Source organism: Sminthopsis crassicaudata, chromosome 1 (genome assembly GCF_048593235.1).
Source record: "Sminthopsis crassicaudata isolate SCR6 chromosome 1, ASM4859323v1, whole genome shotgun sequence".
Classification (NCBI taxonomy): Eukaryota; Metazoa; Chordata; class Mammalia; order Dasyuromorphia; family Dasyuridae; genus Sminthopsis; species Sminthopsis crassicaudata.
In genome coordinates this window covers 484,686,942-484,714,097 of record NC_133617.1, presented here as the reverse complement: position 1 = coordinate 484,714,097, position 27,156 = coordinate 484,686,942, and the positions used below count along the sequence as shown (strand labels likewise).

The window sequence follows — 27,156 nt, the reverse complement described above, 5'->3', positions numbered from 1 at the left end:
CGACAGGACATATGTGGTATGTGTTTTGTTCAGGTAAAATGTCCTATTTCAAGGAAAAGACAAAATGGTCAGTAGTCAATTTCTTACTTTTTCCCCAAAGTCCTTTCCTAACATATTAAGCAAAAAATATCAAGGGGAAAAAAAAAAAACATCTTTGCTTAAAATATGATAAAAACTTTAAAAAAAAAAAAAAGCCAATTTTGTATGAACTTATATAATCCTTGGAGGAGGAGGATGATGGGTAAGGTATATATAGAAAGTATATAGTTTTTGATAAAAATATGTTAGTGGGAAAAGCTCCACAAATCTCCGTGATTTTTTTTCCCTAGACTGCCATACCCATTTTATTTGTAGCCTCATTTACAACCTAATAATCACTCTGTTGTTCTCTTGCAGTGCTGTGGACTTGATCCGATCTGGGGGAAAGAAGCTACGGTTTCTGGTTGCCAAATCAGATATAGAGATAACTAAGAAAATCAGCTCAAGCGCCTCTCCTTCCTAAGGTTTTTTGTTCTGGGACTGCTCTAACATCTGCCTGCCTATATCAAGGCATTGTCAGGCAGGCTCTGCTTGATAATACTCCTAGAAAGTGGGAATCCAGCAGGTCATGACAGTTTGGGTATCTGCTTTTCATGTTGCATTATTTACTCAGTATTACACCATGAAGAAGAAATCACAGTATAAGGGAAAAAAAAACACAAAAAAAACAGGGTTTATAAAGTGGGTAGGTGCTACTGGCTCCCAGTATGTGTTCAGCCTACAAACTAAACAACAGGGACATCATTGTCTGCCACCTAAAATGTCTGGTCCAGTGCAAAATGCAGGATAGCAGGGTTTTTTTATGTTCCTTACTATAAAGACTTACTGTTCGTTATATGTGAACTTTGTGTGAGCAGCAAAATCCCTGGTCAGTTTTCAGTTCTTGTTCTGTACATACATATGTGTGAAAATACTAAACTGGATAGTTTACTAGTTAATCTTTTTCCTGCACCTAAAACTGTTGTTATTCTACAGCTGGTCCATGAGAAATTACAGAAGGTAAAATTCTGGCCAGAGTGACACACATACTTGATTTTTACATAGTGACATTTTGACTGTCAGCCAAAGATTTCTGAAATAGCAAGCATCTTAAAGGAAGAATAGAAAGGTACCAGCTTCCTAGATATACATTAGTCACGTGTAACATGTGGAAATTTTCTTGAGAGGATTAGTTATTTCATGTATCATTCATTTTCTACATAGAAAAAAAAGTTTGTGATATTAAATATTAACTTGGCTAGTTTATGATAAGGGTTCCTAACAGATTTCTTCCTGGAACTCTGGATAAATTGGTTCTCTCACCAAGCTAGATGAGCCCTTTTACATATCTAAAATACTTTAACTGAGACAGTTTAGTATCAAAAAACTGTCCCTGTGCATTTTTCTTGTTGGGCTGTTACTTGGGTGTTACCCTAAGTGCCTTCTTGAGACAGTGGGTAGTGCCAACTCAGCCTGACCCAAAACCAAACATTCCCCTTTTAGGTATCTATCCATGTGTTTCTTAGAGCTGACACTAGTATTCTGCTCCTCCAAAACTTTTTAGCCAAAGGTAACAATCAAAATTAATGGAATGAGTTTTACTTTCCATGTGGCATATAGACCAATCATAATAGAATTAACTCAGTTTGGATTGTGAGTGAAACTGATTAAAATCGTGGAGAATGGTTCTTTTGAGCAATAGAAATAAACTGATAAGAGGGTTTCACAAAGCTTATCTGTACCACGCCTACTAATAACAGGCTAGGCGACATCCTAAGAATTATGTTATTCTACTGCACTCCTTTCGGCTCAGCTCAACAGTCATACCAACGCACAATTAGAGCAAATGCAAAAACCTATATTACCTCTTTTCCTTTATTCAAATGTTTCATTGACACTATATTTGGAATATATCATCTTTGTTTATTGAAATCCAAATATTCCATTAATGTAAATAGGATGGGGGAGAGGGAGGAATGTTAAATTTTATTCTTGGATGTTACCACCAGCAAGAAACTTAATTCTTCGTTCCTGTTAATATTGTACATCTTTTTATGTATTTATCTGACAAATAACAATACTAAATGATGCAAATTTGTTTAAGAGTATATTATATTAAAAGATTTAAGTGGAAAAGTGGATATAATAAAATACCTACTTTAATATGCTTAGAAAGTAACTGCAAAGAAATCTGAGGGTTTACTCAGGGAATAAAAAAAGGAAAACTGCAATTTAATGTGCCTAAACCAAAAAGAGAAAGAGTCCTCTATACACTTTCATTAGCTGGAGTACACTACCACATACAATTACTATGGTCTTTGCCAAAGGAGTCGGGTATGTGTCTTCCTAGACATCTAAGTAGATCCACAATCCTTGATTCTAGGATCTCTGACCTCAATGTGAGAATAGCACCTTTCCAGTCATTTAAGTCCAAACCTGAGAGAGACCACAACATGGTCATGGAAAGGGGTATATATCTCCTTACATGCACACTTGTTACATGCTTCCCTTTGGATTAATTTATTGCCGTTAATATTTAGGAGCTTAGTTAAATGCAAGCTGGAGGGGGCTCTAAATCTGAATCTTCCAGGATGCACTGGGTCACATTAGCACCTTGCCCAGGCAGAAAGCCAGTCTCTTTCTCAACTAGCTGACTGACCATTCTCAGAGCCAGAGGTAAGGAGGTATTCGTGTCAAGGTGATAACGTGGGTTAGACACCTCTACAGATGGTGTCAGGACAAACTGAGCCACGCTTGGCATTTTTAGTAAGTTCATCAACTCAGTGGCCCTAGTCAGGATAGTCTCCATGTCTTCCTCATTATTATACACAGAAGTCATAGCAGGATTCTCAGCAAAGGATCTCACTTTGGACAGGAACAAGAAAACCCTGAAAAAAGAGAGAGCATAGAATTGTAGTCTAAAAACTGAAAGGGACTTTAAATCTTTTCATTTTAGAGGGGAAAATTCAGGCCAAGAAAGACTGCACCTAAGATCATACAGTGAATTTGTGAAGGAGTCTGGCTTAGTCTATTTTCAATAATATCTATCCTAGGGCCCAAACTGAGGAGATAGGAGATACACCAGGCTTACAAAAGCAGACATAGAGTAGATATCAAATAATTTTAGTAAAGAAGCTTTTTGGTGGGAAATGGTTTGTATAGTTAAAATTTCTTTTTCCTACTTCCTAATGATGTACCTGGGAATCAAATCCTGACTCCGAGAGACTAGTTTGGTCAGTGTGGTCATGAGAACTGTGATTACTCGTGGACAGCACTTAGGAAGTGAAGCAGAGGGGCGAAACTGGGTAATTTCAAACAGCAAGGCCTCGAGGGCTTCAAAGAATTTGTTGATCAGCTCCACAGTACATCTCCTGTCATAGAGTACAGACATGTATTCTCCAATTGCCCAGACCTTTAACCAAACACAGAAAGCCATTATGAGTACCCATTGGATGAGTAGCTTAATTTTCTCAAAACAAACCACAGAATTCTATATAGCAAATAGTGACAAAGCAAAAGTAAGCAGCAGCTAAGCATATTCTTTACCACATTGGTGAATATGTTCTCTTTGCTGTGGATGTTGCTGATCGTTCCTGTGAACTCCAGTAGTTCCTTAGACAGTTCAACTACAAGAGAAGGATGTAGTTTACACAGGACCAGAAGCTGGGAACTCATTACCCTGCCAGAGGAGAGATGGTTACACAATCAACAGACATTTATTAGAGTTAACGTAAAATCGTAGACTCTAGGGACATTTGCTATTTTACATAACACAATACATAATTCAATGTAATATATCACCTCCTATACTGTCTCGTTCCATTTTTAAATTTTTTTTGTTTTTTATTTTTGCATAGGTTTGCATAATAAAATTTTTAAAATGAAAGTAGGCAATACAATAATCTACAGAGTTATGGATTTCCCCTCCTCCCCACTTAATCCATGAATATATGAAAATGCAAAGAACAACACAAGAACTGTATAGTTTTGTAACTTTGAGAGGGAGAAGATGGGAATGAAGCAGACTTAACTCAAACTCTGGGAAAGCTGTGATTCAAAATCCAAAACATAATTACAAATTAGATCTCTAGGTCCTCTGAGGCATTTTGCACATTTATACTTCAATACCTTGTTATCTGGCTGGGCTGGTCTTAGAAATTTTTTAAATTGTTATAGTTATCCAGTTGCATATTAAACAAAGAACTGATAACCTATGAAGGAAATAAGTTGTTTTCATAGTTCCAAACTTCATAGAATACACTCCGCAGAGTAGCATTTATTTAGATTTGAGTGATGGAAGTTTCTTATGTGAAATGAGGTAGCATCTATCTTGGCTTTTAAGTACATGAATGAGTGGCGCTACTCAGATATCCTGATACCAGACTTAATATGAAAAAAAAAGCATGGAGATAAGAATTACCACAGTGAGAAGTGAGAAGAAACAGGTTTTTGCTAGAGTAAGAAGATAAAAATTAGCTTGCTCTTTTAAGGCAACAAGAAACTATTTTATGGTTTTTTGAAAAAAAGAAATAACAAAATAAAAACATTCTTCATTAAAGTTAGGCCAGAACATGAAGGAAGAAAGATTGGTTAGGCTGTGGCCTGGTTGGTGCTTGCTGCAATAGTGAATGAAGGGCAGACAAATCCAAGAAACATTTATTCAGGAAAAAAAAAGATGGAGAATGAAATAATGCAAGGTACCATCAATAGGAATGAGGAAGTCAGGAACAGCTATCTAAAGAGCTTGCAAAAACAAATGGAGTAGGAAGCTACACAAAAACATTAAGGATATTGCTATAAAGAGGGATAGTTGACATCTTCCAAAGAACAAGCTCTGTAAAAAGGTCAAGAACAGGGCAGCTAGGGGGATGTAGTGGATAGAGCACCAGCCCTAAAGTCAGGAGGGCCCGAGTTCAAATCTGGCCCCTTCACACTTAACACTTCCTAGCTGTGTGACCCTGGGCAAGTTACTTAACCCCAAATGCCTCAGCAAAAAAAAAAAAAAAAAAGTCAAACAGAATCCTGAAGGTAATTTGGAGTCTAGAAATTTAAGTAAGTAGACAAAAAGAAAAAGCAGGAGAAATATACCTGTGAACAGCAGCTTTAAATTGTGGAACATCAAAGAGTGAATCACTTCTTTCCAACAGTAGTACTACAAGCTGGTTTATTAGTGTCCCATCTGCAAACTGAAGTTAAATATTGCCATAATGAATGTCTCAATCAACTAAACATGGTACAGAATGCATGTGTTCTGTTCTTTAGTAGCTAAATGCAAAGAAAAGCAGTTCCTGCCCCCAAAGAAAGAGATTACAATTTATTATTAGAGAATAAGATGAGTAATTATAATATAGATCAGAATATATTAAGTGCTCCAGAGAGACCCAAAAGACTGTAGTGGTTAAGAAAGCTTGCTTTCAATTGGGGTAATTAGGGAAGGCTTCATGTATGAAATGACATTCCAGATGAGAAAATAGTTGGTATACATAGCCAAAAATTTTATTTCAGGTGAATAAAAATCATAAAAAAGTATGTTTGGAAACTGCAGAATATGAGTATGAAACTCAATTTTTTTAGACATATAACATAGAGAAGGAGGGACACTGAAACCATATTACAAAGAGGACGCCAAGATGAGAAATCCAGACAACTCGGGTAATAATTTCCTGGAAGTTTCTAAGAAGGAGAGTTAATGTGACAGTTTTAGAACTGAAGAGAAAAACAGTATCTGAGAGAAGATGCTTACCTCAGTCACCACAGTAAAGAAAAGCTGTATTAAAATGGGGACAATCTCTGCACACTGTACAACTCGTGAACAACTGGCCATAGGCTTCAATAGCTGATGAAGTGGAGTCAACCTAGGAGCAACAATCAATATCAGACCTGCAATAATAGGTGAGCCATAATTAAAAACTGGCTCTATTCCAAACCAGTGTTCCCCATAGACTTCCACTTAAAAATTAGGGCAGCTAGGTGGCACAATGGAGTCAGGCTCAGGTGCTGGCCCTGGAATCAGGAGGACCCGAGTTTAAATTCAGCCTCAGACACTTGACATTTACTAACTGTGACCCTGGCAAGTCATTTTAACCCTGATTACCTGGTGTTTCCCCCTTCCCCTCCCCAAAGAAAAGTATATTCTTGAGAATAAAAGGGGCTGGTGGTATAATGTATGAATTATCCAGGTGACCTCAAAGGAGAAAATAAAGTAAATTCTCTGGTTTCTGTAGGAGGTTTGGTAAAAAAGGGATTGCAAAAAAAAAAAAAAAATTTAGATTAATAGTTTAAAGTATTTTTAGAACATCTTGATTTTTTTTTTCTCTTGGCATAAAAAACAAATTAGGCAAGAGAAGATAAGGCAGACTCAAGACATTTCAATCGAATTTCACTAGAGAAATCACCCTTCCTGACAACCCACCAATCTCTCCTCAGAGCTTGCAGCATGGGCAGGATTCTCTTCACAGATTTTCCCAAGGCTCCTGTGTCCCAAGCCCTTCATAACAAAGTAGTGAGAAAGGCCCTAGAACCACTCTCATCCCATGAATTTTCTCACCATAGCAAACGAACCAGATAGCCAATCTTACCCCTTAACAATTCCCCTGGCTTTTGTGCGCAGCAGGTACTGAAAGAGAGTCTGGTAGTGAGGGTCTCGGAAACCATCCAAGCAGCTGGTGGGCTTCAGGGTTGGATCCCAGAGAGGCTTCTCACTTGTAGGAGACGATGACCTAATCACCAAAATACCAAATCCCAGAGAAGAGGATAAAATCTTAGGTCATGAGATCTTCCTTTGCCAGAATTTTGGGAAGTTATTACTAGAACCTTCCTAAAAGGATGTCCCGTGGAGACTCACTCATATTATTCATTCTCCCTACAGCTCCCTGTTCATTATGACCTGCTCTGGCTTTATATTTCTCTTTAAATCTTGGTGCAATCACTGAAATAAGATTGTCTTGTATCTTCAGATTCCTTGCCAAACTCTAGTCCTATCATTGCTCATCTATTCCCCATAATTTGACCCCATATAACTCCCCCTCCACCCATCTTTCAGGAAGCGCTGAGCCCCTGGAGAAATCACACAGTAGTGCTGACTGGATCCTCTACAAAGTTATTTTATACAATTTCAACTGAGCTCTCACTCCTACAGATAAATCCTCTTATTATTGCCAAGATGTGACCATCCCAAATCTTTTTTCCTTGAGGTTCCAACCCCACTGTTTTCCCAACCCAAACAAGTGATTCATCACAAGATCCTTTCCAGTTCTAACCTCATATCCTTTAACACATCCCCTCTACTTTGGCTCTCAGAGAGCTTTCTTTGAGGAAGAGAATGTGCATTCTGATCCTCACAGTCCTACTAGAGAAGTGCTGTTATGGGGACCAAGGTAGGTCTCCACTTTGTAGTGTCTGAAGCCAAATTCACACTTAGTCTTCCCGATACTAGGTGTGACATTCCACCTACTCAACTACCAGCTGCTCTCCACTGACTTCAAATCTCTCACTTTTCAATTTTGAGGTTTTTTATGTCTTCTCACTCACCCCTTGCAATCTGATTCCTGATCTCATTACTCAATGGAAACAGGTCTCATCAAAGCTACCAGTGATGATAGGATGATAGAATTAGACCTAGAACTCGTGGTCTCATTTTATAGATGAGGAACCTGAGGACCCAGGAAGGTTAAATGACTTACTAAAGAGGTGAGATTTAAATCCAGAATGTCTGAGTCCAGGGTCAGAATCCTTTCCATTGTTTGATGTTGCAATAGCTTTTTATTGATTCTTACGTCCTCCTAGACCTCATCAACCTTTTAGTTATTCTCTCTTCCTACTTTTGCTGAACCATCCTGTGTCTCACTCTCTTTGCAAGATGGTATTTTCTTGTCCCTATTTTGATTTTTCTTAACACCTTTGGGTTCAGTTATCATCTCTAGCCAGTGATTCTCAAATCTATTTTATCTACCCCCATTTTTCTTCTGAGCACCAGTTTCCTCTCACCAAGTGATGCTGTGAGTACTTTGATAACCTGTAATCATAAACATCATCTAATAGCATGTATATGCACTTAAAGACTTACAAAGAATATTAATTACATCATCTCATTTGATTCTCACATCAATGCTGCAAAGTAGGTGCAATCATTATCCCCATTTTACAGATTCAAAAACAATTGAGAAGGTCAATGACTTCTCCAAGGTCACACAGCTAATAAGTGTTTGGGGTTCCAAACACACTGCGTGATTCAGCTGCATAAAGTTAACAAGTCCAAAATAGAATTCCATAGTTTTTTTTTTCCTGTATTTTTTTGTATTATAATTTTCCTATATGATATCCTCTTTTCTGTCAAGGGTAATAGATCCTTCTAGTTATCCAGGCACACAGCTTTGGAGTAATCCTCAGCTCTTCACCTTTGATACATGCAATCAGTCACCAAGTTTTGTTGAGTCAATCTCCATGATATGTGTGGTCTGTCACTTATCTCTCCACACATATAAGACAGCCACCACAGAATGGGCCTCAATCACATGTTCCCTGAAAACTATTACAATAGCCTCCTAATTGGGGTCTTGCAACTAGGCTCTTACTACACTGATTCAGGTCTGACCATGTCACTATCACCTCTAGGATATGGCTTTCTACTAAGTAATAAAATGCAAAGTCCTCAATTTGGTAATGAAAAAAAGCTTTCACAATCAAGCTTCAGTTTACCTTTTTAGGAGGGTTTCATATTGCTCTTCCTGGTGCATCTCCCATTTACATTCCAACTATTGGTTGTTCTCTGTACCATTTACTGCTTGCCTCCATGAATGTCCCTCCCCATCTCTGCCACTTAGAATCTGTGGAGATTCTAAGCCTCTGTTCTCTTTAAGTGGCCAGACTGCTACTTCCTAAGGCAGCAAGAATCTCACATATTTAAGCAATAATAATCCATGAAGTAAAGCAGAATTTCATTCAAAGGCACCCAAAGTCCAAATTGTAAAAGGCATGCTTTCTGGAAAAGAACTAACAAGGGAAGGCAAGTCCAACTCCAAAGTCCAAATTGCCCAAATGACATTTTTCTAGTCATCATTATTATGTGACTAAAGTAAAGACAGGGAAGATTTATCTGACAGGATGTTCCTACAAACAAGGAAGTGGAGATCTGGACTCACCTAATATATAGGTCTAGGGCAGCAGTCAAGCATGGTAAGTCAAGAAGGACATGGAGCATCTCAATGGCTGTACTAGCATCAATGAAAACAGGAAGTATATCCACAAATTCTGAGATCAGGGATGCACTGTTCCATGCCAAAAACTAGTAGAAAAGAATAAGACTAATTGAGAGTTTTAGCAAATGATGGGCATTAACAGTTCTGGTCTCATCTGGAGAACTAAGTCATTAGAATTTATACATATGGTGGTAGTTTGACATACCACTGATTGATTAGATGACTTTAGATAAGCCACTAATCACTCCAAATATATCTAAAAAAATTGGACTTCCAGCAATAAAACTATCACTTAAGTTGAAAAAATCTCAGTGAAAATGCACATAAGTTTGGATTAAAAAAAAGAATATGCAGGTGTTTTTCACTTTGTGAAATAAGCACCAACAGTAACAGAGTTATGTAAATAATTTATATTTAAAATATGCTAAGAAGTTTTCTACTCAAATTATATTGTAAATCATTCAGTAAAATGAAAATAAGTGAAATCTGAATCTGAATTATTTAAAGGAGGGTCATCTTCACCCATGTTTACAGACATACATCCAGAATACTCTCTAATTCAAAACCATAGCTATTTGAGAGGTCACTTAGGAAAGCTAATGAAGAATAAATAATAGTGCAATTTACACACTTGGTTTTAGCCCAAAACGTTCCTGTTCTTTGCAGGAGCTGCTTCATTTCAACAAAAGGGACATTAGAACATATCAACATACCTTGAAAAGATTTGGGAAGTTTGATTTGAAGATGCTGAGATTTCCATTGAAAAAGTGGATGTTTTCCCTGCAAAACTGGATGAATTCAAAGGCCAACATTGAGTTGTAGAATAACTCTGAAGGGATGTTGGTAAACAAATGCTGATAAACTGCTTCTGAATCAACTGCTGCTGCTTCACCTGGAAGAATGTATCAAGCCAAGGGGTGAATTTGGAGTCAATGATTTTAGACAAGTCACTGTACTTACTGTTACTCTTCAGCAAATCATTTTACTTTTCTGAGACTCAATTTGTGCATCTATATTAAGGTAGAAAGGCTGAACTGGGTAGTGTTCCAAGATTCCTTCCAGCTCTAATATCTTTACAATACTATATGCACCATTTAGGGATGATTATGAAAAAAGAACAGATAAGCCTTAGCTTATGGAATATTGGCCAGGAGAAGAGTACATAAAATGAAAGAGTTCTCGAAAAAAGGGTTAACAGTATTACTGTTAACACTGCTGAAATTAAGAAGGCCAATATGCCATGCAAAGATGAATTTTCTTGTTAAAACTTAATAGGTAGAGACTTCTGGCTTTGTGTATGTTTATGGAAATGAGCATAAAAAAATTCTAGAAATCGTTTTTCACTCTGGTAACACAGGTATTTCCAAATTCAGCTGTACAAACAGATGTAACTATATAGGATCTGCTACATGCTACATGTGAGATGCATGTGTTAAATATTCCCTATTCTTCAGTGTAAAGGAGTTTCTGACCCAGTAGTTTGTAGGATGTTCATTTTGGTAATGATTTTTCTCTAGGTCTCACTTTCCTCATCTGCAAAATGATTGATGGCCCCTTTCAGCTCTCAACTCTATAATTCTATAAATAGAAAATGCCTCAGATAGAAAGCAGCCTCAAAGACACAAAGAAGCCATGGCCCAGTCACTCTGATGTTACTATGTATGCCATGTCCTCTCTCTACACATTTGTAGCAGCCATTTCCCAGGCGTGAAATGCAATGGACCCAGTGAATCCTCACTTCCACCTCTTGAAATTCCTAGTCTCCTAGAAGACTCACCTCATGATCAATATGCTACAAGAAGCTTTTTTTTTTTTTCTGGCCTGTCCCTTCTCGTGAACCACCCCACCAGCTAATACCTTTTCCCCAAATCATTCTGTACCTATTTTGTATTCACCCATATAGGTATAAGAACTGTTTCAATTTTTCCTTGTATCCTGATCACCTGATTAAATACCTGATACATATTAAACACTTAATAAATGCCTGATACACGAGCCAAGGTGTGTTCCTACCACATTCTCTATGGTTCATTTCAGTGTCCTGGACCTTTGTCTGTTCCGTCATTCTCAATATAAATGAAGCAGCTAATCAAGTAGATAAAGACTCCAAGAAATGGAGCCAAGGCCAGTGAGATAGGGCTCAACACACTAAGCCTATGCTAGGACTGACCAATCTGACAAAAAAAAGATTATGAAGGAGTTTTTAATATATATATTTTAAGTGCCATAGCTATAAAAAAACCTTTCTTTTTTTTAATTGCTGCTTGATTCTTGTCTCAACCTATTATTTTAGGTTGTTCTAAGTATGCATTTGTGTCATTGCATCAGTGAACTTCATAATGACAATTTTTCCTCATGCCTACTTCAAAGGATACATACACATAAAGCTCTGAAAAATTATGGATTAACCATCCTGAGAAATGACCAACAAAATTAGGTTTAAAAAATGAGCAAGACATCTCACTGTGATTCAGGAAGAACTGGGCAACTGGCAACAATGTTCGAACATAAGTCAGATCTCCACAAAGCCTTCCATGTAAGATCTTTAGACGAGAGAGAGTCCGGTAGATGAAGGAGGAATCCTGCCTACAGAGTAGATCCAATATAATCACAGCTTCAACCAGGCACTGCATAAGAAGAGAGTACTCTCATCAGAGCAAAATGAGCAGGACTTTAATTGATCTTCCCTATCCACCTATAAGGATACTTACAGCTTTTTGCAACTCACAGTCTGGTTTCTTCAGGGCTCCTGATTAAAAGAACAAATTAAGTTCACTTACTTCCTTCAAATCATTCATGGAAAATGAGAGTATTAACTGTTTAATAAATGGAGGAACTCAGTTCTCACTATACTAAATGATTAAAATATAAGAATCTATCCTAAATTTTTTAAACCTAAATATATAGTCTCTTATAGAGGCTGAAAGTTGAAAGTCATATGGTAAAGACAGGATATTATGGAATCTGGGGTCATACTTCACACAGGAGATGTTCTAGAAAGAGTAAGGAATAGTAACAAAGCAAAGACAGGAAACAAAATTCATCATAATTATGACGACTTTCTTTGCCCCTTGGAATTTTTAACATTTTCTTTGAAAAACAAAACTTAAATAGTTCATTATTGTCAATAAGTCAAGTAGAGTTCCTCTTCAATCTGTTAACTCGTTATAAAAAAAAGACATGTATGGCTAAATGTAATAAATGTATCTCTTTGAAGGTATCTACATATCCTTGCTTAGAGGATTCTGAAATGCTAGGCATCTTAAGAACACTAGTTATGTTTATTTTCAGTACAGTGTTCTTTATGGGTCCCACATATAATAGAATCACTATAGCTACAAAGTGATTTAAGACATCCTTTGACCAACTTTAGTGACATATTCACAACTAAAAAAATTTGCTTCCCATAATACTTGACTTGTAAAAATCATCAGATTTTTTTTTTTTTTTTTTTTTTGCTAAAGCAATTGGGGTTAAGTGATTTGCCCATGGTCACACAGCTAGGACATGTTACATATCTAAGATTATTTGAACTCAGATCCTCCTGACTTCAGGGCTTGTGCTCTATCCACTAAGCCACCTACTTGCCCCAAGAATCATTAGATTTTAAATGCAATTCAAAAGTATGAGACCTAGGAAGTTCCTCTTGGTCAAGTACAAGTTCCAAAGACGTCATAAACTTTTATGTTTCATTAGAGACGACTTATTTGAAAGCACAAAAACCAGTGTAAACACAACTTACTCCGATTACTCTGCTCAATGAGTCTCTGGCAGTACTCAAAGGCACTCTCTCGCAGGCGTTCCTTTGGGGGAAGCTGGCGACTAGAGGTAGAGGTAGCAGAGATCATAGACATAACAGAGCCCTCTAGCTCTGATTTATCATCTGTGTAGAGGGCGGGGGAAGAAAGGGGGCCGGGAAGAGCACATATGCCACAGTGTTAGTAATTGACTCCACTCACATGCTCAGCTAGGGAAATACAAACTACCAATTTAAAGAGGCAACATGAGAAACTAATGAGGCAAAAAGAAAAATGATAAGATCACATTTCCAAAAGAATTCAATAACTGTAACAATCACCAAACACAAAAAGAAGCTACCTCTGTATATCTCTTTAATTGTTTCTGACATTTTTCATAAAACTTTGGTCCAACCATATAGTAGAATTCAAGTTTTCTTTCAATCTTGGACCACTGAATCTAAATTTTAATCAAATCATACTTTATGTACCAAAGAAAACAAAACATCTTCAATCAGTGTCATTTATTAACCTGATTAAGAATACTTCATCAAGAACAGTTTATTGCTAACACCCTCCAGACCTCAAACATACTACTGTTTTATAAAATTTTCAGAAAGGCTACCAAATGTTAACCATATGAGGACATCAATAATGCAGATTTTTATTTCTATTATACTCTAATTGTAATGCTAGCTTTTCTTAAAGACAACATGTTTATCCTCAGGGGCTTCTAAAGGCAGTACCTGAATCTGGACTGTCTGTTTCATCATTTCCACTATAAAGCAGCCATTTACGCAACATGGAGAAGGCCTGCATGTTCAACCACTGATCTTCTGTGTAATGCTGGCCTACTGAAAGTACAGTGAAGAAGTCTGTGGCAACTGCACCATCTACCTCAGTGATGGGGCCAGGCTGTAGGACACAAGGAAACGAGACAGGAAGTTATAAATTCTCCCAAGCGGCACTAAGGATGGTTACTTTAAATAGATTAAAAAAAAAAAAAACTCCAAGTAGCATCAGATCATATGCTAAGAGACATAAAAACACCTAAAAAGACATAATGTTGGAATGATATACAAGAGTGGGAATGATAGAATCTTCAGTCATACAAGGAATAAGTTTTATTTCTGTCTCATTGCTCATTCTTGCTGTTGATGCAAACTCATTCCCTGTATTTTGGACATTCATCTTCTAGAAATGGATATGAAAATTATTCCAATTAGAATAATTATAACTGTCCCTGGCCTTTAAGTTCAGAACAAAAAAAACAAAAAAAACTGTGCTGCTTGTAGAGATTTAAAATACAATTAGTCTTTTATTTCTCTAGGTTATTGAGGCTCAGTGATAGAAGACACATCAGTTTTAGAACACTGGCAAGAGAAGATGATATGACAGTGTAATTTCAGTTTAAAAAACTAAAAATTTGAACTTAATAAAACAAAGCTATCCTAGGCATCGTGGGCTCAGATTCATAAAAAGACTTAAGAAAAAGTTTCCCATAGTTATTTAATGATCAGAGAGCTAACCTCTGTAAACACCATGGCTTACCTGTCTTGCCCAGGGATTAGAGAAGAAGCCTCCAGACGTTTGTGAAACTCCTTGTTGGATACTTGCATAACGAAGCCAGTCAATTAGTCTTTTGTTGATGAGGCTTATCTGGTCTACAAGGTTTGAGGGCAAAAGGAGGAAAAGTAGAGGAAATATGTAAGTTATTATCCTAAACAGATTTGTGGGATAAACCAACACCTGTTAAAATGGTTCTCAGAAAAAAACTATTTCAAACTGGCAATCAAATGCTAATCAATCCTTTCTGAGTTAACATATCCTTCCCTTAAAATGGTACAAGCTGAAAAAGACTGGTAATACAATCTTTTGATACATAATGTACATCCTTAGGTGCTCTGTATGTATATTTTTCCTTAAATTGGTTCAAATGCACAATAGCTTTCTTCTCTTTTATCCTACAATAACTAGCAACAAAAAAAGTATTAAAGGAAAAGTATCACAACACATAAAACCCATTTTTACCTTCCTTGAGGACTTTTGGTGAAAGGGTAATGACCTTTGACAAGACAGGCAGGAGGTATCTTAAGCTCTGTCCCTCAGGCTGCCGACTTTCAAGGATTTTTGTAACACGCAGCCCCACATCTCTGACCTCATCCCTTTTATTGCCCTTTAAATCAAACACAGATTAAAAGAAGATGTATTTCCCTGTCCTTGTGGCTTCAAACAAGTGCTATAACTTCCAATCTGTTCACAAAATGACAGATGATAAATCTATGTCCCTTGAGATCTTCTTGATGCACAATGAAGCATCATAAGCAAAAAGGCCATTGGGAGAAAAGGACCAGCAATTAACACATATGAAATCCTGAAGGCCACAAGGATTACTTACCACAAAATAATTATAGTAATCCCAACTGCACAGAGCTGGTAGGAAGATCACATTCTACTGTCCCAGATCTATTAATGAATCAAATCTCATTCTTTGATAAGAAAGCTACCCCAAAGAAAAAACTACAGATTAAAAAAAAAAAAATACAGTAGCAATTTGGTGCTATTATTTTGCATTTGAAAACTGTAATTCTAGACGGAAAGAAGTCAAGAGTAGTAGCTTTGGTTGCTCCAATAGCATAAAATAGGAGAATATCTTGATGCAGCTAACAAAAAAAATAAATGGTTTAATTCTGAAGAATACTCCAGAATAAGTATTGTATATGCTAAAGTTTGGGGCCAAATAACTTTAAGATGGGATTTAAGATAGTATTAATTTTTTGATGCAGTTGAAAATAAGGGTCAAACAATTCCAATAGATTTGGGATGGAAAGTGTCATCCGCATCCAGAGAGAATTATGGAGACTGAAGATGAATCAAAACATAATACTTTCACCTTTGTTGTTGTTTATTTGCTTTTTTTTTTCATTCTCACGACTTTTTTCCCTTTTGATCTGATTTTTCTTGTGTAGTGTGCTGAACATGGAAATATGTTTCAAAGAATCACACATGTTTAACTCATATTGGATTGCTTGCTGTCTTGGGGAGGGGGAAGGAAGGAGAGAAAAAAATTTGTAACACAAGGTTTTGCAAAGATGAATCTTGAAAACTATTTTTGTATGTATTTGAAAAAATAAAATACTATTTAAATAAATAAATCTGTTTTAAAAAATCCAAAACTTTAAAAGTTAATTCCAGAAAGATCAAATAACTTTCCCTTGAACCAATGCTTCAGTAATTTTCCTCCAAAGCAAAAAACCAATAGAAATTTATAAAGTAATATTTCAGAGCATCCACTCTGAAGACTTAGGTCACTTCCCATCACCTGCCCATACAAGCTCTTAATCTGCAGGAATATCTGAAATTCAAAGATTTGGTAAGGCTATACTGAAGAATATAGAAATATGAAACAGAAGGAAAAACTAGATGAAGAATAATGAAATCCATCCTCTGAACATGTATAATACACTCCACAAGCACTACATTATCTATCTATCTATCTATCTAATAGCTATATTTATAAAAAATTCTAAATTAGTTGGATAAAGTTTTTGTTTGTTTGTTTGTTTTACTCTTGGGAATATAAAAAGAGCTCATTGAATAATAAAAGAACTTAAATGAAACAAAAACAAAAAATCTGAGTTAACAGAGACTAAGTTCTAAGCTCTACAGCAGAAAGTTAAAAAAAAGAGAAAGATCAATTTTATAGTTTTGAGGACTTTTTGATTTTAATTATTGGAATGCACTACTTTAAAAAACAAATAAAATGGCTTTAAACCTGAAAAAGCATATGATAAAATAACTAGTGAAGCACTCTATGCTGTAGCAGATACACATTTGTAGTTAGCCATAATTTGGACCTAGGTATTATAAAAACTAAGTCCTATGTACCATTCTAATTATATAATCTTCCCCATGACTCTTCAGGGCCAAGTGATTTGGAACTCGTTTAAGTAAAAGCAAGTAGAGAAGAAGACTGAGTAGTCCACATAGCTCAAAAAAGAGACTCTAGTATGGAAAGTGAATCCTAAATGGAGTCTTCAATCACTTTCACACTCTAATAGCTCCTGTTTCCCTGATGAGAGTTAATGTCAGTCTTTCTTAGACATTACTAACCTCTGGCGCCATCTGCTGTAACAACAGTTTTCTTCTAACATCCAAAATTTCCCAAGAGTCTAAAGGACACAAAAAGTTATCTATTCCCCCCCCCCCCCAAGCCACATATATTTATAGTTCATCTATGTAGAATAAATAGCAATGAATGTTAGAGGGATTAGACTTATTCCAGGAGGCAAAGTCATTTGTAAGGCTCACAGAAACTAACAGTTTATTTATGGGAAAAGGTATTAAAGGGAAGGATGAATCAATCACCTTTTAACTTTAAATTACTCCATAAAATCAAAGTTTAAAATTTCCTTATAAATATTAAGAAAGTCCAGGTCATATTATCATAATTAAATAGCTTAGTTTATTATACTTAGGAATCTCTGAACAATTCACTTTACTGTAACAGTTTATTTAATAATATCTAAATTTCAATATATACTCATTAGATACAAAAACTGTCTTTAAACGAACCCACAAAAAACATAAGTATGATTATATGATATAAATAGCACCATTTAAATAAAAATTTCCCCACTATTGATTACTACTAACATTAAGCAATTTCTAATTTAGAAAAATCTATAGAACTAACCTTGCTAATTTATCGGGGGTATCATAGTTCTAATGTATCATAATACAACAGCATTTATATTCCTTCCTTCCTTCCTTCAGGGATCCTTCAAAAGCTACACAGACAATGTTATTTAATTAAATACTTATTTCATTGAAATGGAAGGGGTAAGAGATAACATGACTAATGGCACAGGCAGGGAAGAGAATCTAACTTCCCATCTTGTGCTCTAAAATAAACAAGAACAAAAACAACTAGGAAAAGGGATCAGACACATAAAGAAAAATAACAATATGAGTTCAAGTTACCTGAGCCAATAGAATTGATGAGACCAGGCTTAACAGCTTTGTATTTTGGATGTGGTCAAGAAGCAATGTCAAATTTTCAAAAGGTGATATTTCTCTCACAATGGCAGCACAGAGTACCTGAACCTGTTCAGGACACTTTGGAAAATACAATGTTGACAGCAATAGATCCACAAATTTCTTTTCAAGCCTGTAAAAATACAACCATGTCAAACTGAAACTAATGCTTATACTTTGTATTTCAGAGAATTCAGATACTAATCTACATCATAAATTAAGACTGGTTATGAACCCCAGGACATTAGCTTTATATAGCTTTCACATATTCAGAATTCTTGATTACTCACTACAAATATTAGTTTGAGTAAAGAAATAAGGCACTTTTGGGGAGAAGAAATAAATCACTGGAAAAAAAAAAGGGCCAGACTAATTTGCTGCTCTGAAACCCAAATGTTCCTTAACTGCGAAATGGGGTATATCACCTACCTTATAGGATTGCTCTAAGGATCAAATGAGATATCTGTAAAAAGTACTTGGCAAAGTGCCTGGAACAGAGCAGCCACTATATAAATATATATTCTTTTCCCTTTTTCTTGTACAAAAAAAAAAAAAAAAAGTTTTTACTTCAAATTTTAAAGTTGGTCATTATTTTGTTTTTGTCTCCAGTGTAAAATACAAGACTCCAACTATTTAGTGTACAAGAAATTGTACACTAAATCTTGAGAACTATCTTAGGGATTTTAGTTGACCACAAGTTTATTATAAGCTAACTATGAAGTGGTTTCTAAAAAAGTATATATAATCTTAGATTGTATCAATATAAGTAACAGTATTTTAGTGATAGAAATATGTACAAATCATAGGAAATACAAGAGCCATCTTCAACTATTAGAAGAAATGATTTTGTTCAGTGTTGTTCCAGAGAACTCAAAGGAAAAGGAAAGAAAAATGTTTTAAGGATGGTAGAATTTCTGTGAGATTAATAAATGCTTTATACATTACTGGGTAAAGTAAGGCAAACACTGCCTATTTTCACTCACTTCCTAGAATATTTTGTGGCTGAGACAATGAGATAAAGTCTTTGCAAACAGTCAATGGTTTCATGTCCTAAGTCTTCCTTCTGAAGGAGTCCTGTTATTCGCGAGCAGAATTTTTTTAGTTCCTCATCCTCAATCTCCCTAAAAAGAAAGATGATAATGTGTTAGGAATTCAATCAAGTAATACAAAACTGTTGACTTGAATAGCTACAATATAACTTTCTAATAAAACAGTCAAATACATTTGTGATGAAATCATTGTTTCCAAAATAAAACATGGAAACCATTGCTGAACACACAATAGTGGTCAAATAAATACTTAAACTTATTAATTTGAATCACCTTTTCTACATGGCCCATTTATGAAACTCCATATTATATATATTTGACAGGGGAACTATTATTTAACTTTTATTAAGAGATGCCTACAAGTTAACTCCTCATTAATTCAGATCATACTTATTTAGAAGTTTATGTTAATTCAGATAGTATAATGAATTCAAAAAAAAAATGAAAAAGTTCTTTCTCCACACATTTTTAAGATAACAATTAAAAGTAAAACAAATTCTAAGATTAATCACCCTTTTCTCAAATTCAGAAAATTATTTTCAAGGATGCAAAGGTTCTTTAAATTTGCCTTCAATTTCTGGATTTGCTTATTAAATTTAAGGTAGAACCAATGTGAATTTTATTTCTTATAACATTATTTCATTTAAAAATAGAAGGATGGTATGCTCAAAAAAAAAAAAGAGCTTTAAAAAGTAAAAAAAAACAAAACAAAACAAAACAAAAACAGGGAATTTCCAATTAGCTATAATTTGGTAGCACATGATTTAAAACTGGAAAGTACATTCACATTTATCTAATAAATTCACTTACAGTTCCCCACTCTCCACTCCCATTTTACAGTTGAGCCAGAAAGACATTTTTTTCCTACATTAATACAAATAGAAAAATCAGTAATTTTTTTAAAAAGTTGTCTGGGATGGTATAAGTAATTTCTAGAACATACATGTAAAAGGAAAGGAAACAGGGGCAGTTAGGTAGTGCAGTGGAAGTCAGGAGGATCTAAATTCAAATCTAGCCTCAGATATTTAACACTTCCTAGCTGTGTGACCCTGAGCAAGTGTCACTTAATCCCAACTGCCTTAGCAAAATAAATAGATTAGATAGATTAGATAGATAGATAGATAAATAGATAGATAGATAGATAGATAGATAGATAGATAGATAGATAGATAGATAGATAGATAGAGGAATGAATGAATGGATGGATAGATAGATAGGTAGATAAATAAATGAATGAATGTATAAACAAACAAACAAATAAGTGGAGAGGAGGAAACATAATGAACTTAGTTCTAAACAGAAGAGACAGGAACTGGTATAGGAAGTATTTGTGAGTCAACCATTACTATAGGAGTCCAAGTTCATTTTAGATCCAATTCTTTAATAGGACAGGAAAATTCTCACTTTATTGTTCAGTTTTAGAAAAGGAAAATAAAGTAGTGGTTAATTAGGAGAAAAAAGAAGTATAACAAATTAAACAATAAATATGCCACAGAAACTCTTATTGACTTTCTTTTAATTTTAATTTTTTTTGTTTTTCTGAACTTAACAAATATCAAGTATGAGCATTTCCATATATAGAGAAGTACTGAAAATTGTACATGAAATCACAAATCTCTTATAAAGCTTGCATCTTTAAAAATAATGTATTAATACAATATCAGAAGTCCAGAAATATACATCAAAAAAAAAAAAAAAAAAGACCCAATTCCCCTTTCCACCACCATCTTTTTCACCTTTTCCTAAAAAGTACAATAAAATTTCATGTCTGGTTAAAGAAAACAAATGAGGGGCAGCTAGGTGGTGCAGTGGATAGAGCACCAGCCTTGAATTCAGGAGGACCCAAGTTCAAATCTGGTCTCAAACACTTAACACTTCCTAGCTGTGTGACCCTGGGCAAGTCACTTAACCCGAGCCTCAAAAAAAAAAAAAAAAGAAAAGAAAACAAATGAGCAAGGTAAAATTACAGCAAAATCACAATAAAAAGAATAATCAGAATTATGCAATTAAAAGCTAACACAACTGAGAACACAGAAGAATTAGAAAAATATCTTCAAAAATATAAAATACATAAACTATTGAAAGACCAGATAGAGATCTTAAATGAACAATCTCAGAAAAAGGAAATAGACCTATGAAATATACATCCATCCATACACACACACACACACACACACACGTCAAAAACCATAAAAGTACAGACACAGAAGGACCTTTTCTAAATATAAAAAATAATCTATTTAAAACCAAAAACAAACATTATATGCAATGGAGATATTAATAGAACCTTTTCCATTAAATACAGAAGTGAAATAAGGATGCCCATTCTCCATTATTATTTGATATATTATTGCAAGTGTTGCAAAAGCAATAAGACAAAAGAATGGAATAAAGATGGGTACATAAGAAATAAAATTATCCCTATTTGCGGTCATGCTTTAATTAGAAAACCCTAGGGAATCAGCAAAGATATTAAGAGACAATAGTTTCAGCAAAGTTGTATACTACAAAATAAATCCTCAAAAATCAACCTTTTTATACCTACCTACCCATATACACATATAACCTCCAAAACATAAGAAATAACAGAAAGAAAAATTCTATTCCAAAGAACTACAAAATGCATTAAATATCTGGGGTTCAATCTCCCAAATCATGCAAAAGACTTATATAGATTCAGACTTATATGAATTGATGCTAAGTGAAATGAGCAGAATCAGGAGATCACTGTATATGGTAACAAGATATACAAAGATCAATTCTGATGGACATGGCTTTCTTCAACAATGAGATGATTCAAACCAGTTCCAAGTGTTCAGTGATGAAGAGAGCCATCTACACTCAGAGAGAGGACTGTGGGAACTGAGTGGTTCACAATATAGCATTCTCACTCTTTCTGTTGTTTGCTTGCATTTTGTTTTTTGTTTTTTTCCCAGTTTTTTTCTTTCTTCCTTCTTGATCTGATTTTTCTTGTGCAGCAAGATAACTTTATAAATATGTATACATATTTTAGATTTAACATATTTAACATGTATTGGACTACCTGCCATCTAGGGGAGGAGGAAGGGGGAAGAAGAGGATAATTTGGAACAGAAGGCTTTGTAAGAGTTGAAAAATTACCCATACATGTTTTTTAAAAAAAAAAAGCTTTAATTTTTTTTAAAAAAGCATTTCTTTTCAGACTTTTAAAATATATTTTTGAATTTTGCTGATCTTTTTCTCATTTCTTTAAAAATATTATTATATATAACAACTTCAAGGAAAAGGAAAGGGAAAATTTTGCTCACAAAGAGATTTTTCTTTTTATTAATTTTATAATTACAATCTTTCTTGACAGTACATATGCATGAGTAATTTTCTTTTTTTTTACATTATCCCTTGTATTCGTTTTTCCAAATTTTCCCCTCCCTCCCTCTACTCCCTCACCCAGATGACAGGCAATCCCATACATATCAAATGTGCTACAGTATAACCTAGATACAATACATGTGTGTAAAACCAAACTTCCTGTTGCACTGTGAGAATTGGATTCCGAAGGTATAAGTAGTGCGAAGAGTTTACATTCAATTCCCAGTGTTCCTTCTGTGGGTGTAGCCGTTTCTGTCCATCATTGAGCAACTGGAATTGGATTAGCTCTTCTCTATGTTGAAGATATCCACTTCAATAAGAATATATCCTCACATAGTATTGTTGTTGAAGTGTATAATGATCCCCTAGTTCTGCTTGTTTCACTCAGCATCAGTTGATGTAAGTCTCTCCAAACCTCTCTGTATTCCTCCTGCTGGTCATTTCTTACAGAGCTATAATATTCCATAACATTCACATACCACAATTTACCCAACCATTCTCCAACTGACGGACATCCATTCATCTTCCAGTTTCTAGCTACTACAAAAAGGGCTGCCACAAACATTTTGGCACATATATGTCTCTTTCCCTTCTTTAGTATTTTAAAGAGAGATTTTTCAACCATTCATTCATTCATGTACAAGACTCGGGAAGAAAAATGGAAGGACATTTCTCTAGATAAAGACATCTGAATTGAGTCAGGTTCCTCAAGAGGAAGTGTTAGAATAAATTTTATTTATTATTTTTATAAATGATAAGAAAGTACAATGTGAAATCTAGTGGACAGATAATAGGAAGTTCTTCCAATGCTAGGGCAAAAAATGAAGGGAAATCTCTTAAGCCAAGAAAGTGAGAAACTTGTACATTGAGCTTTAATGTAAACAATTATAAATTCATCTTACAATAAGGGTGAAGTAGCATATTTAGGCAAAAAGAATCCTAATTATATTCATGATGGTTCACAGTCTCAGTTAACATCCAGAAAGATTTATAGACTACTGTCTATAATCCAATATAAAGACAAAGTACAAGTAAAGATGAACATATGAACAGGCCCCAAACCATCATTTAATCCCCCTCTTCTACCTTCTCTCCCATCTCCTCCATTCTCCTACTTAACTACCCATGTAACACTGTGCAATTCTGGTCAAAGGGCATGAGAGAGAATCTAATCCAAATAGTCATCATCATCATCATCATCATCATCATCATAGTCATCAAAAAGCTATAAGGATTCTAGTCCTGAAAGATGAAGGTTGAGATTACAAAATCATTGAGGACATCTTTAACAAGTATTAACAAGCAAGTACCATTTTACATAGCAGATAGGGTAAGGTACTGCCTGAAAATATTGTCTTTCCATTCAAACTCTTATTAGATGATTTAGGTCAGGAATTAACGATTTTCTTGATAGGGATCCCTTAGGCAGTTTGGTGAAGTCCACGTACCCATTCTCAGAATAAGGCTCTTAAATGTATAAAATACAAAGAATTACCAAGGAAATAATTATGTTGAAAGGCAGCTGAATAAATCAGAGAACTATAATGGACTAATTAAGAAAAACTAAAGAGATTTGGGATCTGATGCTTAATCATCTAAAGTGACCAAATGCCACATGGCAAACAGTTACTCAACAGACTAACAAGCTAAATAAATATGTTCTTATTTCTAAAATATGCAGTTTGGTTTCCTTCATGACTTTTTTCTATGACAGTTGAGATGTAGTGGATCAAGAAAAGAGACAGCTCAGTAGATAGTCCCACTCGGACTCAGATACACCTGAGCTCAAATCTAGGCCTGGATACCCCAATATGATTCTGAACAAGTCGCTTAACTTGTCTAAGTCTCAGTTTTCTTCATTTCTAAAATGGGATTAAGTAACAACAGGAGCTGCCTTTCAGGACTGGTGAGAATAAAACGAGAGTTTCGGAAAGGGCTTGGCAAACCTGCACGGACTCTATGAAGAGTTACCCTTAAAATCAGGAAGAGCCGATTCAAGCCCTTCCTCTAACCCATACTAGGGGTGGGACACGAACAAGTCACTGACCTCTCGGGGTCCCGAAACCCGGAAGTCCCGATAAATCACCCCTCGGCGTTAGCGGAGGCGCGGTTCTTCCGAGGTGCTCCCACACTGTTATCATAAGAGGGAGGGGAATCTAATTTCCAACATAACACAGACAAACTATCTTCTGATATCTTTTGAGGACTTCTTTACACTTCGGAGTAAAACAGACACAACTAAAAATGCACATCATCAGAGATGAAGGGATGGAATCTGTTGAATTACGGAGGGGTTTCTAACGGAAGCTGCCCGACAAACAAGGGTAGATGCGGGGAAGAAAGCCCGGTCACAGCGCAAGACCACCGGCTGTGGAGAACGAGGGTCTCGGTGCAAACATTCTGACGCCGCAGGCTTTCGGGTCCGGGCAAGCCCCGGCACGGCGTTTTTTCTACATAAAACTAACGGTAATGCCCCAAGACTGAATGTCACGCTCAGTAACCTTTCCGCCCCTCAGCTCTATGCCAGACCTGGATTCTGGCCGATTCTGGATAGATTTCCCGTGCTTCTGAGTAAACATTTTAGCTTCACTCGCTCGGAATCGGTTCCGGTTTTAAAGGGTAGTCGGATTACGTTAGGTTGGGGGCGGTGTCTACGCCCCCTCCTCCCCCCTTCCCGCGGCAGACTCGCAGACCTGGAACCATCCCCTTCCGCCAACACCGTGCCGGCGGGTCTCGAGAGCGACGCCCTCCGCGGCAGAGACCTCGGCCGCAGGCGCAGACCCGGGGCCCAAACCCCAGCCCCAGAGGGGCACTGCCCTCTAGCCGCACCTGGCTTGGAGGAGTAAACTCTCCGTTCCCGCCGAGAACATGCTGCGGCCAGTAGCCCTCCTGGCCCTCTGGATACCAGGCGGAAGAGCCAAAGTCCCAGGAATCGCTTCCGTAGGAAGAGGAAAGTCTGGTGACCCCGCGTGCAGGAGAAAGGGGAGGAGCCTCTGCCCAAGGGTCGGGTGAAAGGCCGGGTCTGGGTAGTAACGTGATGCGCGCGCGCGCCTGAGCCGCCGTAGGACCGCTGCTTGCTGGGAGGGCCGCCCGGACCCCTTGTTGCCCTGTCCTATGCCACTTCACCAGTCATTACCCGGCCGGAATCATTAGAAGAAAATGCTTTGTCGTCCACAACGTCAGGGGACGTTGGAAAATGTCGGGCCCCCCTCCCCCCCCCTGCACCCGTGGGAGGAGATCCTGTGCTGTTCGTGCTCTCTCCGCCTGGGACTCCGGGTCCCTAGCACAGATTAGTTCTTCACACACAGGCCTGGGGCAGCTGGGCACTGTTCAGCCCCTCCCGTCATCCCCCGCTCTGCCTCAGGCGCCCTTCTGCTCAGTGAATTCCAGCGCGTTCAGATTATGCCTGCTTTCCAGAGCCCGGCCTGGGGCCCTGCCACCTGTGGGGCCTCCTCCACCTGCCCCTCCTCACCCCCCCCCCTGCTCTGTGAGCCAGGGACGCCCCTCTCCCCACGTAGGTGGGTTTGAACTGGCTGTATTCTGCAGGCACGGGACTCTCCTTCTCTGCCCCCGCTCCCAGTCTCAGCCGGTCTTGCTTTCCTTTAAAAAAACTGAAGAGGCTCTGCCCGTCTTGGTGTGAAGCGGTGGGGATCCTCCCCTTGCATTCTGCGCAGGGCAGGGACTTGTGGGAGCGGCTTCTTGCAGCACAGAGGTCCGAAATGGTATTTACCAACCCGGAAAGCAAGACTGGCAACAAGAAACTTATTGTTGGCACCGGGAAGTCGGCCTTTGTTGTGCATGAATAGAAAGGCAATTCCTTGGTGGCAAGGTCTCGGCAGAGAAGTAGTTTCTAGCAGAGAAATCCCGACAGAGAGGCATAAAGTCTTCTAAGAGAAATAGGCAAGAAAGATAAAGAGAGGGGGTAATGCTGAAAGAGAATATCATTTCAGCGGGCAGAGGTTGAGCTATGCCAGGGAGAGAGGTTCCTTGGCGTGGCATGTTAGGCCCTCTGCAAGAAGTGAGGTTCAAATTGCCCCTTTTTATAATTGAAGCCTAGGTGAGAAGGGGGGGCAGCCCTTGATGGAGGCCGGGTACAGTTTGAGCTGGAATCAGAATAGAAAATCTTGGAACTGAATGAGTGTCTCTGGGCTAATCTCCAATTCTGTGGGGTTGGAATCTCCAGCTCTGGCTAAGTAGGAGTGGTCCTGACCTCTGTCCTGCCTTGATTTTCTGGGGCAGATCTCACAGAGGCAGATTCAAGGAGACTCTCTCCCTGGAGGCACTTCTCAAGCGCTTTACCACCCCCAAAGTCAGAGAGAGAGAGAGAGTTTCTGGGCTCCCCTCATCAAAACCTTTTCCCAAGCGTCATCAATATTAGCGCCTTCTCTTTGAGGTTAGCTCTAATTTATTCTCTAAATCTGTTGTTTGTAATGGGGAGCAGGGAAGGAGAATATTTTGAAAAATCTGGATGGACTAATAAGGTAGATATCCCCAATCACTTGGTGACCTCTTAATAGAAAGTTCCCCCTTACAAGATGTTATTGTTTCTGCTTCTTTCTCAAAAAGAGCCATTACATGGGGTAGGGGACGCCAGGACATGCAAGTAAGTTGAGTTTGAAGGAGGGAGGCTGTCTCACTTTCCCTCCAGAGCCATCTGGGTCAAGATGCAGCCAAGATACAGATCAAGAGGACTGGAGATGGCCCTGGATGCAGGGCGAGACTCTGGCCTGTTTAAGGTCTTAAAACAGGTCTCAGTTTGAGTGAGGTAAA

At 37.1% G+C, this 27,156-nt stretch overlaps 2 protein-coding genes across 9 annotated transcripts in view; one reads left to right on the top strand and one right to left on the bottom strand.

The window, feature by feature from the left end:
- The window catches only part of RADIL (Rap associating with DIL domain), an 81,938-nt gene extending 79,667 nt beyond the window's left edge, over window positions 1-2,271 (top strand). For 3 of the 5 annotated variants that reach the window (XM_074281206.1, XM_074281208.1, XM_074281207.1), the window contains one exon: window positions 397-662. In XM_074281206.1, the coding sequence (XP_074137307.1) occupies window positions 397-502 (106 nt within the window). In that variant the 3' untranslated portion in view covers window positions 503-662. Of the gene's footprint in view, window positions 1-396 lie in introns of all 5 variants that reach the window. The other 2 variants (XM_074281209.1, XM_074281210.1) reach the window with 1 other exon arrangement.
- AP5Z1 (adaptor related protein complex 5 subunit zeta 1) lies at window positions 1,876-25,500 on the bottom strand. 4 transcript variants are annotated; one of them, XM_074281215.1, is made up of 18 exons: window positions 25,216-25,500; window positions 19,849-19,902; window positions 18,973-19,110; window positions 17,936-18,122; window positions 14,984-15,128; window positions 14,504-14,616; window positions 13,699-13,867; window positions 12,958-13,098; window positions 11,927-11,964; window positions 11,680-11,842; window positions 9,929-10,107; window positions 9,159-9,301; window positions 6,597-6,737; window positions 5,762-5,873; window positions 5,107-5,204; window positions 3,565-3,697; window positions 3,216-3,430; window positions 1,876-2,906 (listed from the first exon to the last, which is right to left on the bottom strand). In XM_074281215.1, exons 1-18 carry the CDS (start codon window positions 25,254-25,256, stop codon window positions 2,567-2,569), a joined length of 2,550 nt encoding a protein of 849 aa, XP_074137316.1. In that variant the 5' UTR covers window positions 25,257-25,500; the 3' UTR covers window positions 1,876-2,566. The 4 variants fall into 4 exon arrangements, with proteins under 4 accessions (XP_074137316.1, XP_074137313.1, XP_074137315.1 ...); XM_074281212.1 differs by lacking the exon at window positions 25,216-25,500 and adding an exon at window positions 24,916-25,121; XM_074281214.1 differs by lacking the exon at window positions 19,849-19,902 and having other exon boundaries at window positions 25,216-25,373.
- Between the last annotated feature and the right edge of the window lie 1,656 nt (window positions 25,501-27,156).

Coding starts and splice junctions, on each gene's coding strand:
- AP5Z1 (XM_074281212.1), bottom strand. CDS start 24,965: ATGTTTACTCAGAAGCACGGGAAATCTATCCAGAATCGGCCAGAATCC. Junction 18,123..18,972: donor GCCACAAAATATTCTAGGAA/GTGAGTGAAAAT, acceptor GTATTTTTACAG/GCTTGAAAAGAAATTTGTGG. Junction 9,302..9,928: donor ACTTCCCAAATCTTTTCAAG/GTATGTTGATAT, acceptor CTTTTCTACTAG/TTTTTGGCATGGAACAGTGC.